The sequence below is a fragment of the Chelonoidis abingdonii genome, chromosome 6, assembly GCF_003597395.2.
Source record: "Chelonoidis abingdonii isolate Lonesome George chromosome 6, CheloAbing_2.0, whole genome shotgun sequence".
Lineage (NCBI taxonomy): Eukaryota > Metazoa > Chordata > Testudines > Testudinidae > Chelonoidis > Chelonoidis abingdonii.
Genome location: NC_133774.1, coordinates 45,653,366 through 45,673,835, shown reverse-complemented (window position 1 = coordinate 45,673,835; position 20,470 = coordinate 45,653,366). Strand labels below are relative to the sequence as shown.

General features: G+C 42.1%; 1 protein-coding gene across 2 annotated transcripts; it reads right to left on the bottom strand.

Moving 5' to 3' along the window:
- Window positions 1-253: 253 nt before the first annotated feature.
- MTX3 (metaxin 3) lies at window positions 254-19,434 on the bottom strand. Of its 2 annotated transcripts, XM_032765010.2 has the most exons (9): window positions 19,335-19,434; window positions 17,612-17,681; window positions 13,355-13,431; window positions 11,320-11,412; window positions 8,879-9,061; window positions 8,649-8,725; window positions 7,552-7,709; window positions 4,999-5,087; window positions 254-2,798 (listed from the first exon to the last, which is right to left on the bottom strand). In XM_032765010.2, the coding sequence occupies exons 1-9, from the start codon at window positions 19,413-19,415 to the stop codon at window positions 2,688-2,690; spliced, it is 939 nt and encodes a 312-aa protein (XP_032620901.1). In that variant the 5' UTR covers window positions 19,416-19,434; the 3' UTR covers window positions 254-2,687. The 2 variants fall into 2 exon arrangements, with proteins under 2 accessions (XP_032620901.1, XP_032620902.1); XM_032765011.2 differs by lacking the exon at window positions 4,999-5,087.
- Between the last annotated feature and the right edge of the window lie 1,036 nt (window positions 19,435-20,470).

Sequence of the window (20,470 nt, the reverse complement as noted above, 5' to 3'; positions counted from 1 at the left end):
AGTAAATTTGAGTGGTTTTCTTAATACCATTCTAAGCCATTTTGGCATATATGCTGTAACTTTATAAAAATGCAATTATTTATAAGAACATGCTCTATCCCACTAAGATTTTCAGCAAAAATAAATAAAGACCATTTTAAAAGTTAGCCTTTGAAGCCTTAAATAGAGCGCATTTACAGCAGCTCATTCTTTATACTTCTCATCTTATTTCTTTAGGATATTACAGATGTCCCTGCAACTAGAACAGAGAAACTTACAGAAAAAAGTTTGCTTTATTTTTGTTTTAAAAAAGGAACGATACACACAAGCCATATTTAAACACTTGATATCCACACCAAACTGTACGCCTTAGCTCACACAGAACTGCATTGTGACTTCACAGGGCCACCCATTTTCATTCTCCAACTGAGCCTGAGGCAGTTACTGAATGACACAACCGATTCATCAAGCTCTGCCCACCACCTAAGTGTAGTGCACACAGTCTGATGTTTGTCTTCATACCAGAGGTTAAGATTTCCACCTAAAGTTTATTTTTACATTTGAGTTACATTGCTTAAATATTGGTCTGCACAAAAGATTTAACAACAGTTGACCACTGACCGGAATGAGTAGTCACTAAATACAAACCCTTAATATTAATATTAAACTAATTGGTAAATCAAGACTAAATGAGGCTTGATTCCAGTCTGGCCAAAGGGGTTCCAACAACAAACAGTACTCAGATTTAATCAGATTGGAGGAGTCTTGATAATGTGTATATTTAATATAAACATTTAATTATTTGAAAAAGCTTATAATTTAAACAAAATCTATAATGTAATATACAGATCCACCTATCGTGATCCCTCTCATTCTACCAACTGCCAATTACGCTTCCCTTTCATTACTCTGTAGAAGTGTTTCATAGATCATATGCAAATCCCTCCATAGGAAACTTTGCCTCAAACACAAACTTTTAGTTCTGGATAAGAAGTGCTTTAAAAACCCCTTTAATCTCAAAGCAAGAGATCAACTATTTTACAAAACAAGCTTTTAAAGGGCAAACATACATATTCACAAAACAGACTAATCAAGTTATACTTTTCTTCACAATTACATTTGTTAAATTATTAAAGAACTTTGGAGAAATTATGCAACATGATCTCATTCTAAATTTCGTAAAGATGCAGACAATAAAAAAATTCAGAACATTTGACAACCCTAGGGCTGTACATGAAAGTTATTTTATTCAGTTATTGTGTGTGATTTCAGTATGTCTCAAATTGCTAAATCATTCTAGAAGTAGCATGTAACAAAGTTTATTTTCACGTGTCAACTGGAGACCCAACATTTTATTTATAAATAACAAGATATGTTAAAGTTAAGATTACATTCCTTGCTGATAAAGTAAAGTACAGTATTTACACAATCCACAGTCTTGTCTATATAAATAGTTTATCTACATATATTGAACACTGGAAATAGTTGAGAGGAAAAATGTCAAGAGACTTCTTAGTTTGACTTGGCAAATAAAGTTAGCAGTAATCTTGCACATATACCCGTCTGCATCATCTCTCTCTCAGATGAAATCTTTAATTAACACTTGACAAAAAGCAGCTCCCATTTTGGCTGAGCATTTTTAGTAATCTGATGATATCATTAATAAAGCATCTGTCAACATACCAAAATTTCAGAATTATCTCGATTTCTAGAAGTGACAGTGATACTAAGAGGAAACATAATTACACGTGCATCTCTTTTAACAATTCAATGAAGAATTTGCAGTGTGACACTCTCAAGGACTTGATCAAGGAATAAGATTAGATGGCTTTTGTTTTCGTTTTTGGGTGAATTATAGTGCTTATAAAAGTGAGACACTGATGACTTGTTAGAGACAGGCCAGCACTATAAAGTAGAAAGGCCTTTGCAAGCTTCTTCACACAACCCTAACCAATGCACTTCAGTCCAGACCAGCTAATCTGGTCTTTTGCCTTTGTTTAACCAACTCTGCCAATCTTTCTATACTATAGTTTGTGCTGTGATTTTGCAGCATGGCTATTCAGTAGGCTGATGAAACTTGTTTGACTAAGGCCAGATCTCAAAGGTTCAGAGGTGATGTTCTAGTACATTTGGTCACTGTGCCTCCTAGTAGTGCAATGTAATTTCTAAAATATACATACTCTTAAAACATAAGCCATCCACAATACATTATTTGTGAAAGCACATTAAAAAATGGCCAACATCCCTCATTGCTTTTCAGTTCTTGTCTGCCATCAAAGATAGTCTTTCATTGCTTTCCCATTTTAGAATTGAATTTGGTAATCTACTAAAATCTTGAAAAACGCTAGAAGCAATGAGTAAGTAGCTAAACTAGTGTATAGCAACCTGGTCAACCTACAACATGGCTACAGTAAAACCAAAAATCTTAAAAGTAAAATGAAATCTTAGTCAACAAATGTGCTAGCCTAAAAGGCAGAAATCTCCAGAAGTTAAGGCAATTTCATACAGTACATTGTTTAAGGATTCACTCTATCCTCAGCTTAGTGTTAGTTCTCTGGACTATACATTTTCCTATAGGAATAGACAGCCTGGGATGTTTTATACCATATTAAGTGATTCATCCCCTTGTCAGACCACATTTATGCAAAGAATTACTGCAAAGTGCAGAATACTTGAAGTAAAACACACGTACATGGCAACACAGGCTGTCAGGGAGACAAGCGATTCAATGAACTGCTTTCATCTCCTGCTGCACTAAGTTTGAGTGTTGTCAGCTTCCGAGGGGGATGTTGAGGACTCTTACGAAGGTTGTCATCCATCTGCAGGAAAGAAAATGGAACCTGAATCTGGCATGCAGAAGAACACAGATGCATGCCAAGAGCCTTCAGTCACGAAGGTTTGTGTGAGTGGTCTCACCCTGCTATTTCTGCTCTCAGCCCTGGTCATAAAGGATGCTTTGGTTCCTCTCTCATCCCTAAACTCCTACTTGTGCTGAGATAGCTATTTATATCATGACAGAGAAGAGGTGGGACAGTTATGTGGGCTCTTCCTTGAATCATCTAACTGGAGCATTGAGGGAATGCTGTGGCTCACCTTCTCCAAGGAAGTACCTAAGTTTTATGACAACCAAATTCTGTTGGATCAAAAGTCATACAGCTGCCAAATTCAACTGGTACATTAACCTGCTCAGCACCTGAAGCAGCATTCAGCACCTTGCAGAAGTGTATTCTTTAATTTCAGAAGTGCTGCACAGCAGTTGGAGGAATTTCAATTAGCTAATGATTTATAAAATATATTCCTAAAAGAGCATGATAAGAACTTTTCAAAGACATATTAAAAGCAATCTCTGAATAAAAGGATTTTAACTTCCCAGAAGAAATAAATGGAATTTGAAACACTCCACATAGAACAGTGCATAAAGTTCAGTAAATATGCTACAATCAATACCTAATGCAGGAAATTCTCCACATTATTCATGAACAAACCATTTGATACACTGACATTTTTCTCAGTGTTATTTTCAGTCACATCTGGGTAGCATTTTTTAGTGAATTAATGTGCTTGGTGTCCTCAAATATTTTCCCCAGTAATTTAGTTCTTATGAAAGGTTCTGACAGACAGCCTTGGAAACAAGTGCCCTTTACCAAGTACAGGACAGACTGGGGAACTTCTGACTGACCATTAACTAAAAAAACAAAAACCCAACAAGCATTAGAAGGAACAAATGTGGGATTAAAAATACAGGGTGAGTAGGGGAAAGAAGGAATGTTCCTAGACAGGGGATGACAAGTAGTTACATAGAAGACTCTTTGGGTCTTCAAACCGAAAGGAAAGGGCTTAAATGGATGTCCATATGGAGCAAGTTCCACATCTTAGAGGACACTGAAAAAACTTTGTCAGTTGCCGATGTAAGTGGTGATAACAGAAACCATAACAAAAGGGATAGTATCAGACTGCAGCAGATTTGATGATGTGGACATCTCTAGATTACTAAGACTATTCACACAAGGCCCTGAACAGTTACATGGGAAGGACTTTTGGTCTCTAGCTCAGATGGATTATCTGAACTGCAGGCCTGATAGTGAAAAGCTGCCTCTCTCATTACCAATTCCTTTTTCAGGGAGAAATCTGGATTATTCGTAGGGACATGGTTAACCAAATTCTGCTGGTTAACAGCATTTATTCAAAAGAAAACTGCTGACATAAGTTTGGAATATGACAAGATTTGAGGCAGGGATTGTGTATTTTACATGTGTGTACAGTGACTAGCACAATGGGGCCTTGACCCGGGAACGAGGCCTGCAGGTGCTACTGCATCACAAATAATACATACTCCTATTAATATGTTGTGTTATCCTCCAACATTTGAACACACAGTATTTCCTTTGTCAACAGTACTGCTTTGAATACAATGAAACAGTTACTTCAGGAAGAACAAGAATTTGTTACTGGTTTATTTTGAATAATGACGTTATGTTCATGTTTTTCTATGTAAATTAGCGCCTTAGCAAAGAAACAAGGAAAGAAAGAATTTGCATTGTAAAGTTACAATGATTATTTAAGGCAAGTCTAAACTACAAAATTAAGTCAACCTAATTTACATCGACATACAGCCACCACAGTAACTGAATCGGTTTTACACAGCCACACTGCTTGTGTCGGTGGTGCATGTCGTCACTTGGAGCACTTGCACCACTTTAACTGTCAGTATGGGGCATTGTGGGACAGCGTCTGAAAGGCAGCAACAGTCGACATATGCACTGGCACTGTGTCGACCTAACTACATCGATTTAAGTGCTACATCTCTTGCAGAGGTGGAGTTAGGAAGTCGGTGTAATGAGTGAGTTACATCGGTGGGAGCTACATTTTAGTGTAGATGCTTACAGAATTAGGTAGCTTATGTTGACCTAACATCGACATAACTCTGAAGTGCAGACCAGGCCCCAATATGCAAGAATAGCTGGGAACAACAATGAAGTCACAGGAACTAATGGAAAATAAAGACTGAAGAAAAATAACCTTTTCAATCAAGTTGGATTCCTTATTTACAAGCTGTGTGAGTTTCTGTAGATTTGCATCTACCGTATCCTGTCCAGATGGAGAGAAGCCTAAAGCATCAAAGCAGAAAAGATGAAGATTGAAATGAAATTTAGAGGAGCTTCACAAGTTTGTTGCAAAGCTTTTTTGGACAGAAAGATCATGCAGTTTTTCACCCCATAAACAGGTCTTTATTAAAGAAACACTTTGTATTGCAGACAATGTTTTGTTTCCAATTTGAAATCCTGAACCTGAACTCCTTTGTAGATATAGATATACCCTGCTAATTCTTGACATGCTTTAAAGGAAAGAATTAAGTGGTTCTCAACCCTTTAAAAACCATGTCCTCATGTTACAACAACAAAAGAAAGTTTCAGGATCCCCCCTTAACTCACAAAATTTGTGATTCTTCTCCTCACTCCATCTAGCCACAAAGAAGACAGAAGAGCCATTTGCACAGAAGTTTGACAGCAAAGTTAAAGCTATAAGCAAGATTTGCAATAGTCAAATACTTAGGGCTTATCTTCACTACCATGCAAAATTGGTGCTGCTGCATTGACGCAGTGGCGCCAATGTAGCATGTCTGGTGAAGATTTATTACATTGACAGGAGAGCACTGTCCCATTGACGTAATTACTCAACTCTACAAGAGGAGGAAGCTATGCCAGTGGGAGAGCGTCTCCCGCCAACACAGTCCGGTGTAAACACCGCTTTAAGTCAATGTAAGTTACGTCACTCAGGGGGGCAGTTTTTTCACATTCCTGAGTGACGTAACTTACATTAAATTAAGCAGTAGTATAGACCAGTGGTTCTCAACCATGGGTCCAGGGACTCCTGGGGGGCCAAGAGCAGGTTTTGGGGGTGGGGGGGTGCCAAGCAGGGCCAGTATTAGACTCACTGGGGCCTGGAGTAGAAAGCCAAAGCCACACTGCATGAAGTTAAAGCCCAGGGCCCCGAGTCCCACTAGCCAGGGCTGAAGTCAAATTTAAGCAATGTACCTTTGGTGGCGCCCCTGTGCTGTAGAGCTCTAGACAACTGCCCTGGTTGCTACCCCCTTATGCCGGTCCTGACTTTTACATGCAGAAAACCAGTTATTGTGGCACAGGTTGGCTGTGGTGTTTTTATAGCATATTGGGGTGGAGGGGAGGGCCTCAAAAAGAAAAAGGTTGAGAACCCCTAGTGTAGACAAGCCCTTAGTCTTTAAAATGCAATGCTAATCTTAACTTGTCCAAAGTGGTTGAGAAGTTATGAACTCACCTCTTTTCCTTTCCCCATCTCAAGTCATTAGATATTTTATGTAGGATTTCTAGACTGACTAGACAAGATTATTCTTGTACAACTGACATTGGTAACCTTTGATCTACTGTACTGCAAGAGTACCCGTTTCCTTCCCAGATATATTCCATGCCTTCTATCCCTTCCCTCAGCCTTCCAAAGAAAGGGAAACCTCCCCCACAACACACACATCTAACACTATATCAGCTGGTAAATCAGAAGAGGTAATATCAGTCTGGCTTTTTGAGTTTTTGTCAGTACTGTGTTTATATCTACATCCTAACATGAAATGCTGGTGTACTGATGTCTCAGGTTGGGTCATCTTCAGGATTGAACCTGGGATCTCTGGATCTAAAAGCATGAAACGCTACTGCTTGAGTTAAAGGACCAGATCCATTGGCAGTAGCAAATGGGAAGCACTAGCAAACTAAAACCTCTCACATTATCCCCTTCTCTAGTGACGAGATAAAGACCCACACTATGGATCTTGGTGTCACTTACACTGCTAGGTTGTTTTCTAGAAAAGGAAAAGAAATCTGACAGTGAAGGGGCAGATTCTAGATACAGGAGGAAAAATTGGTAAATAAGGGCCAAGTGTTGTCATCCTTTATTAAGCAAAACCTCCCCCTGATGTTAATGGGAGAACTGCGCAATTTAAGGACCACCAAATTTGGCCATATAGACTTAAGTTATCTTCTTAACCCAAAGAAGAAGTCTGTTTAGGCTGCAGGAACAAAGATGAAGAAGAGAAACAATCCATTTTCTCAGTTTCATACATACAAATGTAGATTTGTTCCCATTTCCAAATACACCTCTACCTCAACATAACAATACCTGATATAACACAAATTCAGATATAACGCGGTAAAGCAGTGCTCTGGGCGGGCGGGGCTGCACACTCCAGTGGATCAAAGCAAGTTCGATATAACGCGGTTTCATCTATAACACAGTAAAATTTTTTGACTCCTGAGGACAGCATTATATCGAGGTAGAGGTGTAATATATGATAAGAGAAAGGGGCAGGAGAAGCTACTTAAAAATGTTAAACAAATGCTGTTGTCAGTCCACTGTTCAAAAGCATTACTTTATCCTACTATACAACTTTAGAACTGATCATGACTCAATTTCTTCTCCACGACCTCAACATGAAAAGCCACAGGCCAAAGTTGTAGCTTTGTAACTGACTAATATAGCTTCAATTTGGCATCCTTCTTTTGGATATAGTATACATGTTGAAGAAGAAAAACAAACATGACTTACCTGTAACGTTAAGTCTAAAGTAGCCACTCAGGATGTCATCACAGAAGCGACACAGGTTGGAAAGCTGTTTCAAGTGCTCTTGTAATTGGACTGTAGGGAAGTGCACTTTATAAAGAGGTGCGAGAAAACCAAATACAAAGGCATCTAAGGTTGTAGGCCTATAGAGAATGTAAAAACAGACAAAACATTAACAATGCGGTACTCCATAAACCACTTTCTGAGCGCATACCAAACAAATGCAAAACACAATTTAACCAATTATTCTGGGACTCCATCACACCATCAGCTGGGTGCACATCTACTGACTTTAGAGCTTCTGAATCTGAGAGGGCCCTACACACTCAAGCAGCATAATTTCAGAATTAAAATTCAGCCCTGCTTCCATGTATGGCAGGCATTCAAGTCACATTACAAACCATTTCTTGCACCACCTCTGGAACAGTGTGGTCTCCTGTGCAGAGACCAAGTGAACAAACTTATGCAGGGAAACAGAATCCGCTCACAGGCCACAAAGCACTAGTACATTCAGCATTACAGCCCATAAATAGAAGTGTGGGAGGATCACTGCATCAATTTAGATAACTACCACACCTTTGCCCCTCTCTTTTCCTGCTTCCAAATCACCCAGAACTACTTTGGAGAGAGCTGCTGAGCTAGCACACATAGGATGTCCACCTGCACAGTAGACCTCCTGTGGGTATACTGTATTCAGGGCCTTCCACACTTGGGGATTGAGGAAGCATGATGTGGCCAAAATTGGGAGTTTGCTACAGTTAAAGTGGATGGGCCTGGTTTTAATTATCTTGTTCAAGCAACGGCCATCACCAGAAAAAGGCATATAAATAAGTGGAGAAAGCACAGAAGGTTCTAGTGAAAAAATCATCATCTTTGGTTCACCAAGACCCCTGTCTGAACAGACTGACACTGAAGCACTATGTTTCGTTATAACATATACATTTCTCTTCAGATCTTACCTCCAAAGATAAATGTTAAACATGAACCTCTTGTGGAGCAGCATGAGAGCTTCTTGCAATTAATCAATAATGTTAGAGCATGCAATATGTGAGATGACTACCAATCATAAAAAATACACTCACGTATTTCCAAAGAAAAACTGAGATGTTCCCAATCTGTTTGATAGAAGATTTAGGCACTCCTTGCCATCTCTGTATATCTAACAAGAGAAAAATTGACCTAAGAGCAATAAAAAGTGGGAAGACTAGTATGCAGAACAGCGTTTATCATTACACAACGTAAGTCTCCATTTCAGTTCTTCCCCTTGTCAGTACCAATTTGTGACCTACGCTACTCATAAAGCAAAGCATACCCGTGCTTCTACTTCGCTCAAACTGTAAAGTGGAGGCTCTCCCCTCGTCAGCAGGATCCTGTTAAGTGCTTCCCTGGACATCTTCCCAGGTAGATACAAACTCAATGGAAACGGAATCCTTGAAGCAAACCATGGCTTTGTCACAGTACAGTAATTTTCAGCCTCAACCCAGAATGTGTGCAGCTGTATCAACATAGTGAAGAACATGAACAAGAGTTATTAGGAATTCTAATGAAAAGAATATGCTTCTCTTTATAAAGACTGTGTTAAGGTTCTCTGTTACACAAATAATAGGAATTTTCATAGTATTAAAAAAAGCAAGCAGGCTCCTTACTAAATTATATTCCCATACCCAAAGCATTAAGAGACAGTTAAGGCTGTAATTATGCTCCTATTAAGTTAAGACATTAGGACATTGTAGTTAATGCATAACATTCAAAGTGAAGGTTATGGTGCAGTGTTGATGTCATAGGAAAAGATTATATCACTATCACACACTATATCCTTCCCTGAGGAACAAAATGAGGGACTGGGTTTGAGACAGTTACAGAACTAAGTGGGATGAGGAAGATATTGGTGCTTATTTCTCTCAGGAAGTAGATGAAAGTGAAGAGGCTAGGTTAAAATCAGCACCAGTCTGTGAGATTTGGTAGACCTGTAGTATGGTAGGTAATGGTTTCCTGTTCAAACTGGAGCCAAAGTCATACAACTCCAATATAGAGGTAATCCTACTAGCTACAGAGTTCTACATCTTAACTGTAATTCACAGTATGCTGGTGAGGGCTTGTGGCCTATGGTAGATGTGACTGAGGTATGGAGGCTACTGGTGGACTGTTAGAACGTGGATATTAATAGTCAGAGTTAAGGTTGTTAGAGAACCTTAATTTTGAATCAGAATAGCAGCCATGTTAGTCTGTATCCGCAAAAAGAACAGGAGTACCTGTGGCACCTTAGAGACTAATTAATTTATTTGAGCATAAGCTTTCGTGGGCTACAGCCCACTTCATCAGATGCATAGAATGGAATACATAGTATACTGTTATACTAGTGCCAGTTATGCTGGCACTAGAAAAGGTTCAGTTAAGGGCAACTAAAATGATTAGGGGTTTGGAGAGGGTCCCATATGAGGAGAGATTAAAGAGGCTAGGACTTTTCAGCTTGGAAAAGAGGATACTAAGGGGGGATATGATAGAGGTATATAAAATTATGAGTGATGTGGAGAAAGTAGATAAGGAAAAGTTATTTACTTATTCCCATAATACAAGAACTAGGGGTCACCAAATGAAATTAATAGGCAGCAGGTTTAAAACAAATAAAAGGAAGTTTTTCTTCACATAGCGCACAGTCAACTTGTGGAACTCCTTACCTGAGGAGGTTGTGAAGGCTAGGACTATAAACAGCATTTAAAAGAGAACTGGATAAATTCAAGGAGGTTAAGTCCATTAATGGCTATTAGCCACGATGGGTAAGGAATTGCATCCTTAGACTCTGTTTGCCAGAGGGTGGAGATGGATGGCAGGAGAGAGATCACTTGATCTTTGCCTGTCAGGTTCACTCCCTCTGGGGCACCTGGCATTGGCCGCTGTTGGTAGACAGGATACTGGGCTAGATGGACCTTTGGTCTGACCCAGTATGGCCGTTCTTATAGTAAGGAGATATATATACGCATACACAGAACATAAAAAGGTGGGAGTTGCCTTACCAACTCTAAGAAGCTAATTAATTAAGAGAAAAAACTTCTGTAATGATGATCAAAATAGCCCATTACAGACAGTTTGACAAGAAGGTGTGAGGATATTTAACAAGGGGAAATAGATTCAATGTGTGTAATGGCTCAGCCATTCCCAGTCTCTATTCAAACCTAAATTGATGGTATCTAGTTTGCATGTTAGTTCAAGTTCCGAAGTTTCTCGTTGGAGTCTGTTTTTGAAGCTTTTCTGTTGCAAAATTGCCACCTTTAAGTCTGTTACTGAATGACCAGAGATGTTGAAGTGTTCTACTGGTTTTTGAATGTTATGATTCCTGATGTCAGATTTGTGTCCATTTATCCTTTTGCATTGAGCCTGTCTGGTCTGGCAATTTGATAGCTGCTTTCAACTACCTTGCCCCCCCTCCCAAATTTTTGGAAGCAGTTAGAAGTACTATCAAAATTGGGCCTAAAAAAGGAAGTAAGTTGCAGCCATAACTGTGGTGTGACTGCTATGTCTCCACAGTCAACACCAATGACCATCTTCCATAAGAATCCTCTTGGAGCAATGCATGCTGCCTAACACCTTCACAAATATTTACTAATAATGTATAGCCAATTCCATTCGATGTCTGAAAGCGTTCATCACCCTTTCTCTGAAAACGAAGTTCCTTTAAAATGTCTCATATTAGGCACTATTTAATTATTAATCACTTTTTATCTTGACCATCATTCTGTGTTAGTAGATGCTTACCACAGCAGGAAGCAGTTTTTCTTCAAGTAGTGCAATGTATGCCAGTGTGTCAGCTCCTTGTTTTGCAGATAGTTCATAATCAGCATTGTACTTCTGTCAAGTTAAAAAACACACATGCAACACACATAGTGTCACATGAACATTCTCACACAGAAAAGAAGTCCCACAACTGGTGACTTCTGTAGAGCTAAACAGTTATTAAGCAGGTCAAGTAACCAAAGTAATTTTAAGTCCTTCAGTCTAAGAATGGAAAATGCATACCTACTGAAATTTCCTTCCTTTAATCACCCATACCCGCTACGCTAAACCTCTCCCTGCCCAACCTCTCTACTCCTCTCAGTATCCTCAGCCTCCACTGGGGAGGAAGGTCCAGAAAAACAGCCTGCCTTTAACTGCTTTCCAAGCAGCAGCAGAGTAAAACAGCTGCAAAAAGTATTACTCAGGTCCCAATTCTGTACTGAACTCCTCCAGCTGATAGCTCTCTCAATTTTCTGTAAAGCCTCATGCACATATGGTGATGTATGAAGAGTAAACCAAAACACCCTTTTATTTGTTATTTTTCAAAGTTACCATTTTAGAAATGTAAACACTGTCTGAATGCTAAAGGTACCATAGACCAAAATTCTAGACTCAATTACACTGAAGTCAACAAATCAATTCCATTTAAGTCAGCTGAGATCAGAATCTGACCCCTGATGTTTAGCCTTATAGTTCACTGCACAAGGAAAGAAAAGAGAAGTGGATATGTGTATAAACTATTCTGTACCATTCCTGGTTTCTAGAGCAGAAGTGAGAAACGTCTCGAAGAATGCAAGGCTAAGAGATACACACAAATTTATGCAGGTATACATTTGTTCCTTTTAAAAGGTGACCTGCAACAGATTTTTTGTTAATTGGATCTTGTGCCCACTTTTTCAGTCTTTACATTGTATAAAGAGGATTTGGAAGTTTGTTTTGTCAAAAAGAGACAAGTTTTGACATATTGGGAGCGTTAATGCTTTTCTTCCCAGTTTTTGTGGAAGACCTCTTGGATATCTCGGAGGATGCGTATTGTTAGTTCTCACACCTTGACTGGAAAGAGAGAGATATTGAATCTCTAGCCAATGTCTTTTCTCCAAGAGATTCCTTAGTCATTGATGTCTAAAATTCTTGGGATTAACACCTATTTAACAGTGTGATTAAAAATCCTTTCCCAGCTCCAATTCTCAGCTTTCACTCTCTTAATTCTTCTGATGTCATAATATCACTAACTTTCTAGTCATCACAGACTCTTCCAGGTGAGACAGGAACTGAATTTCTAATGTAAAAACAAAGCAAGGGGGAAAAAAAAAAAAAAAGAGACAATACCATTTTAGGCCCTCTTCCTACATTATAAAGACAGAAAAACTGTACAAACCAACTCCCACCCTTTGCAGATTACTTAACATTCTAGATGCAGCTCACCAAAAGTAAAACTGTACATTGCAAAAATGTGCATCACTAAAAATGATTCCAGATTTTCTTTGTTTTGCTATCCAAAAAATCCTCACAGCAGATTAAAAATAATAGCAGTTTTAAAGTAAAATACAAATTTCTGTTAAAATAATCCAGTTATGTAAAAAACTTGATATAAAAATGTGATCTATAAATACCAGCAACATTAGAAAACGATTAGCTATTTGAACACTTAATACACAACTCAGGCTGGGTCAGCCTGCTTAATGAAGCTTTTGTTGTTTGTTTTATATTTAAACCTTAGAAGGGTTAAGGTTAATCCTTCTTAAACAGCTAACCATGGTCCACACTCTGCCATCCTTATTTATGCTTGAGAAGCAATTACTTATGAGTAGTCAAAATGAAGTGACCTAATACTAATCTACGAAAATAAGAGTTGCAGAATCGAGCTTTATGTTATTAGAAACCATCTATATGGATATTTACAGATAAATATTGAGAGACAGGTAGAAATGTTACATGATAGAGGAAAAAAACAAGTTGCAAATTAAATTAAACTGAACTAAACCCAACACTTCTCTTCAGTAAGTTAGAAACCTACCTGTTTTCTTAAGAAGTTTAGTATTTTTGCTGGCTGAGCAATAACTGTGTCTTCTGATATTAACACTGGCACATCTCCTAAGAAGTGAAAATTATACTGTCAACAGAATTTACACCGGACACTTTCAGTCTAATTTGAAATGGGCCCTAATCCAGCAAATACTGATGCAAGTGTTTAGCTTTACATAACAAAGAACTTCATTAAGGTTGTTTGTGTGTTTGCACAATCAGGGCCATAGTTAGCACAAAAAAGAATCCATACAAAGACAGGACCACCTCACAGTCAGACTGAAGTCAATGGCATATGCTGGGTGCTTGGCACTTTTGAAAAGCAGGCTACTTGTTTAGGTACCTAACTGTAGATTCCTATTTAAAAATTTCAGCCTGTAAACCTACAACTTGTACACACAGCTAGTCTGTTAGCCCATTCTCTCATCTTTCTCCTCCATTTGTTTTAACCCTCAGTAATGTCTTGCCTTAAACTAGGACCACAATCTGATCTGAGCAGGCAGATCCCTGTACCCTTATGGAACCTCACTGACTTCAGTGGGACTCCTCACAATGGTGTGAGGGTCCATCTGAACACACCAGATTGCAGGATTGTGGTTTAAGATTGTAAACTCTTTGGGACAGCCTACAGCAGTGGTCCCCAAACTGTGGGGTGTCCCCCACTCAGGAGGCGTGGAGAAACATTCCAGGGGGGCATGGTGAGGCCCAGGCCAGCCCCCTTGGGAGGACAGGGAGGGAAAGCCACCCAGCCCTGTTCTGCCTCCAGCTCTGCAGGTCCCAGACCTGCCCCCAGCAAAGGCCCTGTCGCCCAGCCATTGCTCTGCTCTCGGCCCTGGACACAGCCCAGGCCAGCCCCCACAGGGGGCGAGGAGGGAGTGCCACACAGTTCCACTCTGGCTCTGCCCCAGCCCTGTCTCCAGCTAAGGCCCGAGCTTTGGCTTCTGGCCATGACCACGGCCTGGCCACAGCCCCACTCCCAGCCATGACTCCGCTCCCGCCTGCAGCTCTGCTGCCAACCCCAGTTCTGCTTCCAGCTGCAGCTCCAGCCCTGGTTCCCAACGGGGCGCATACAGATTATATTTATGGGCGGGGGGGGAATGACCTTATAGGGAAAGGAGTCCAAGAGAGCTGGCTGTATTTTAAAGAATCCTTATTGAGATTGCAGGAACAAACCATCCCCATGTGTGGAAAGAAAAGTAAATATCGCAGGCGACCAGCTTGGCTTATCCTTGCTGATCTTAAACACAAAAAAGAAGCTTACAAGAAGTGGAAGCTTGGACAAATGACCAGGGAGAAGTATAAAAATATTGCTCAGGCATGCAAGAGTGAAATCAGGAAGGCCAAATCACACTTGGAGTTGCAGCTAGCAAGACATGTTAAGAGTAACAAGAAGGGTTTCTTCAGGTATGTTAGCAACAAGAAGAAAGTCAAGGAAAGTGTGGGCCCCTTACTGAATGAGGGAGGCAACCCAGTGACACAGGATGTGGAAAAAGCTAATGTACTCAATCCTTTTTTTGCCTGTCTTCATGAACAAGGTCAGCTCCCAGACTACTGCACTGGGCTGCACAACATGGGGAAGAAGTGACCAGCCCTCTGTGGAGAAAGAAGTGGTTTGGGACTATTTAGAAAAGCTGTAAGAGCACAAGTCCATGGGGCTGGAAGTACTGCATCTGAGGGTGCTAAAGGAGTTGGTGGATGTGACTGCAGAGCCATTGACCATTATCTTTGAAAATTCCTGGTGATCGGGGGAGGTCCCAGATGACTGGAAAAAGGCTAATGTAGTGCCCATCTTTAAAAAAGGGAAGGACGAGGATCCGGGAAGCTACAGGCCAGGCAGCCTCCCCTCAGTCCCTGGAAAAATCATGGAGCAGGTCCTCAAGGAATCAATCTGAAGCACTTCGAGGAGAGGAAGGTGATCAGGACCAGCCTCGGCACTGGATTCACCAAGAGCAAGTCATGCATCTGACTACCTAATGCCTTTATGACGACATAACTGGCTCCATGAGGGGCGGAAGCAGGTCGTGATGTGTTATTCTGATTTAGCAAAGCTTTTGATTACGGTCCTCGCCAACAGTTATTCTATTGCCAGCCGTTAAAGAAGGTATGGGCTGGAATTGAATGGACTATAAGGGTGGACGAAAGTGGTAGCACCGTAGTGATCCATGGCTCCATGGTTAGATTGGCGCGGATATCAAGCGTGAGTGCCCAAGGTCGTCGCTCCTGGGCGGCGCGGTTTGGTTCAATCAATCTCATCAATGCATCTAGGGAGTAGCATGGACTGCACCCTCAGCTAAGTTTTGCAGAGACCTAAATCTGGGAGGAGCTAGATAGATAACTGCGAGGTGTAGGGATAGAGATACATTAGGACCTGAAATAATTAGAGATTGCGGCCAAATAGAAAATCTGATGAGGATTCCAACAAGGAGCAAGTGCAGAATCCTGCACTTAGGACGAAGAATCCATAGCACGCATAACGATAGGGACAATGCGTAGGGGTAGCAGTTCAATGCAGAAAAGGTCCGCTAGGGTTAGCAGTGGACGACGAGCCTGGATATGACGTCAAACAGTGTGCCCTTGTTGCCAAGGAGGCTAATCGGCATTGGGCTGTAAAGTACGGCACTGCCGCAGCAGATCGAAGGACATGATCATTCCCTCTCCATTCTAGACATTGGTGAGGCCTTCATCTGGGTACTGGGTCCAGTTTTGGACCCCACACTCAGAAGAGATGTGGAAAAGATTGGGTAAAGAGTCCCATGCGGGGAGGGCAACAAAAATATATTAGAGGGCTGGAGCACGACTCTATAAGGAGAGGCTAGGGAACTTGGATCTGTTTAAGTCGTGCAGACGAGAAACTGAGGGGTGATTTGAATAGCTGCTTTCAACTACCTGAGAGGGGTTCCAAAGAGGATCGATCTAAGACTGTTATCAGCTGGTCTGATGACAGAACAAGGAGTAAATGGCTCCTCACAGTTGCAGTGGTGGGAGGTTAGGTTGGATATAGGAGATAAACTTTCACTAGGAGGGTGGCTGGCCAGCACAGGAATGGGTTTACCTAGGGAGTGATGGAATCTTCTTCCTTAGAGGTTTTAACGGTCAGGCTTGACAAAGCCCTGGCTGGGAATATTTAGCTTGAGGATGGTCTGTTGACGCAGAAAGGTGGACTAGATGACCTCCTGAGGTCCCTTCTACCCCTGATATTCTATGATATATATTTGTACAGTACCTAGCACAATGGGACTAGATTTGGTTGGGTCTTTATCTGCTACCGTAATACAAGTAAATAAGACTCTTATTATTGAACCAGAGTTTTGGAGAATTAGATGAATTTACTGTTCTTTCCTTACAGTTATTTGTTGAAAAATACAAACTTTATGAGCAAATATGTTAAATTGGTTCCTGATGCAATTCATTCAAGTCAAAGAGATATACCAGGGATGAATTTAGCCCTACAAGTCATAAGGGGCCAAGTTCTGTGTGGATATAAGTGGTACACAAGCTAATCATGTGACAGGTAGAAGTGGCAAATTAGTTTAACTTGCACTGATTTGGTTTCCAGAGTTGTGCAAAAGAAATGCAATTTACATGCCAATGGCAAAGGAAATAAACTAGCAGGAGGGTCCAAAATAAAGGCCTCTCTAGCATCTTATCTTAAACTCACCTCTTAGTTGTATTTCTCATACACTCTCCTTTTGATCCACCTTTGTGCAAATTCAGCATGATTTTGCACATTCAGATTGGCACAAATTATACTTGACGCTTACATTCATCTTCCAACCAAGTTACACCTAATTTAAAGGAACACTGGCAACTTGATAATCTAATTTCCATTTGAAAGTTCTGTGGCTACTATTCTGAACAGTAACAAATAACCTCTAGCTATACTGTGCTGAAAGATTAGAAATTTTTTATTTTTTTCTGATTCAATTTGTTTACTTTGTGTGTTTGACAAAACTATAGTCAGTTTCAGTGTTTTTTTTTATTGTCAGTTGCATCAAATTTACATAGTGATCCAGGATATACTATTTATACCCTCCAGATAGCACTTTACTGTCATATAGTTTCCAGGCTTGCTGTTGTAAACATATTTACATTCATGCTTAACTTCATTAATGTGAGTAGACCCACTGAAGTCAAATAGATTACTCGCATGTGTAAAAGTTTGGCATGTACATACAAGTGTTTGCAAGCTCAGGCCTTGATTCGTAAAATGGCTAGTGTGTCCAGGAAAAAAAATTACAAAAGTAAATACCTTTTGGAGCTCTCCATGAGTTATCAATAGCATTCACTTTCACTGGAGCACCAGAAAATCTGGCATAAGCCTGTAATAAAAGTTGCATTAAAAATTCTAGTCAGCATTTCCAAAAAAACGTGATCTCTTTAAGAATTGATATCACTAAACTAGAGCACTTCTGGGTAGCCATGTTGTTATTGGTATATGATCTAAACTTCATTATGCAGATTCAGTGTATTTTTTAACAGATAGATGACTAACATTAACCCTTTTGTGCTAAGAGTTAGAATTTCTTGCTGTAACTTGTATTTATACTAATTGCTAAAGGGTTGATTTAGGCAGTTTCAGGCAGTGGTGGTTAGCTGGAATAATTTTTAAATGTCAGGACATTATTCTTAACTCATAGTTTCCTAGAAAAATTCTGACAACATCAGTGCCGTACTGCAAACAGATAATACAAGTATCCAAACTAACCCTACGTTGTAGGGAGACCTTGGAATTATGTGACTAGGCATTATTATGGGCTCTAGAGCAGGGGTGGCCAACCTGTGGCTGCGGAGCCACATCTGACTCTTCAGAAGTTAATATGAAGTTCCCTGTATATGCACTGACTCCGCGGCTGGAGCTACAGGCGCCAACTTTCCAATGTGCCTGAGGGTGCTCACTGCTCAACCCCGGGCTCTGTCACAGGCCCTGCACCCACTCCACCCTTCCCGCCCCCTCCCCTGAGCCTTCCCTGTCATCGCTCCTCCCCCTCCCTTCCAGAGCCTCCTGTACCCTGCGATACAGCTGATCAGGAGGTGCAGGGAGAGAGGGGGAAGTGCTGACCAGGCGGCTGGTGGGTGGGAGGAGCTAGGAGCCGGGGGTGGGGGAGGGAGAGAGCTGATGGAGGGGCTGCTGATGTATTACTGTGACTCTTTGGCAATGTACATTGGTAAATTCTGGCTCCTTCTCAGATTCAGGCTGACCACCCCTGCTCTAGAGACTACATGGAAAAAGATATGGCAGCAATTCACTACCTCCTGCCCATGCAATCTCACCTGTGCAGGCTCAATGACTTCAGGGCAGCTCTGCAATGGTGTAAAAGTTCATCAAAGCAGATCAGATATCAGGATTAGTATTTAAGGTTGTGAATTCCTCAGACTGTCATTTAGGGTTAAAGAAATAATTTTCCATACTGAACAATCACCAAAGACACAGAAGTGAACGATAATGTTGCTACACTTCAATTAATGGGCTTTTTGTTCACCTCTGCCAATAGCACTTGCCAGGGAAGGCAGCATCGCTTTGCTGTAGCCTACACAGAGTCTCATGATAGCTATAAATAACGCGCCATTCGGTATCAGGGAACCGGCCGGTGGCATGAACTGTAACACACCTCAGACACAGGCCGGTGATGGAAGGGAACCCCTTCCCGGAGTTATTTCAACGGCCACAGCCCGGGGTAGGATTTCCCGCGGCCGAGCAGGGCACCGACGGGGCTGTAGCTGGGGGCCGCGCTGCAACGGGAGCGGAGGCCGTTTGCGAGCGCCGAAGGCAGCCGGCTCCGCCGAAACTGAGACGGGAACTAGGACCCTGCGCCCGGCAACAGCACCCGGTCAGCTGCAGCGGCAGAGCCTCCCCAACCGCCCCAGCGCCGCCCCGCTGGGGTCATCCCGGTCCGCGAGCCGATGGGGCGCGAGCTACTTCCCCTCCTCACCTCCCACGAGCTGATTGGGTCGACCTCCCCCCCGGCTGTTACCATGACAATCAAGGACTCCGTGTGCACGGACGGTAGCCCCCAGTCTCCTCCCCAGCAGCTCAGCTCCATGGGAGACGCCATCTTGCCGCTGCCCCTTGACCCCCGGAAGCGCTTGCTTCCGCCTCGCATTTTCCGGCGGGTGCTGTGCCCCGCGGGACGCGTGTGGTGAGGATACTGGTGGCCTCGCGCTGCTGGCGCCCCAGTGGAAGGAGTCCTGCGCGCGGGCTGCAGCGGTAGCGCGTGTCGCGGAATTCTGGCCGTCGGAGCCTGCGCAGAGCGGCCCTGCCCCCACCTTGCACCCTTCCAATACAGCCTGCGTCACTCGCCCGCTCCGGAGCTGCGGCGCCGGCCACTGGGTGGGAACAAGGAGAGACCCTCTGCACTGCATGGACATGGCGGATAGTGCAGCCGGCTGCATGAGCCTGTAGCTCCGCAGGCAGAGGTGGTGCAGTAGGGCTCCAGGGTGGTGGTACAAGCTGGGGTGGGGCCTCGAATTTCCCCCGTTTCCCAAGTCTAATTGAGTGCCCTCGGCCCCCCCCCGAGTCTCGCTGGCAGCCCTCAGCAGCTAACACAGGGTCTATCTGCAGAGCTGGCGTTAGGGGTGCTGGAGTCAGCTGGCTGGCCTGTGTTAACTAGGCCTGAGCACCTGCTCTGCATTTTAACCTGATAGAAGGCGTCCTGGTTGTATACAGGAATACAGTGGTTTGCGTGATTGCCTTGAACACTGGTGAATAGAGCTTTTCCACCATGCTGCAGAAGGGGCTAACATATCTTTATGAAGGCAAGCATAAGCAGTGATCAGTTACAAGTGAAAAGCACACCAGGATGCACTTACAGCCACTGGGGGGAAGCTGTTCTAGACTTGATTTTAACAAATAGGGAGGAACTCGAGAATTTGAAAGTAGAAGGAAGCTTGGGTGAAAGTGATCATGAAATCATAGAGTTTGCAGTTCTAAGGAAGGGTAGACGGGAGTACAGCAAAATAGAGACAATGGATTTCAGGAAGGCAGATTTTGGTGAGCTCGGAGAGCTGTTAGGTAAGGTCCCATGGGAATCAAGACTGAGGGGAAAAACAACTGAGGAGAGTTGGCAGTTTTTCAAAGGGATGCTATTAAGGGCCCAAAAGCAAGCTATTC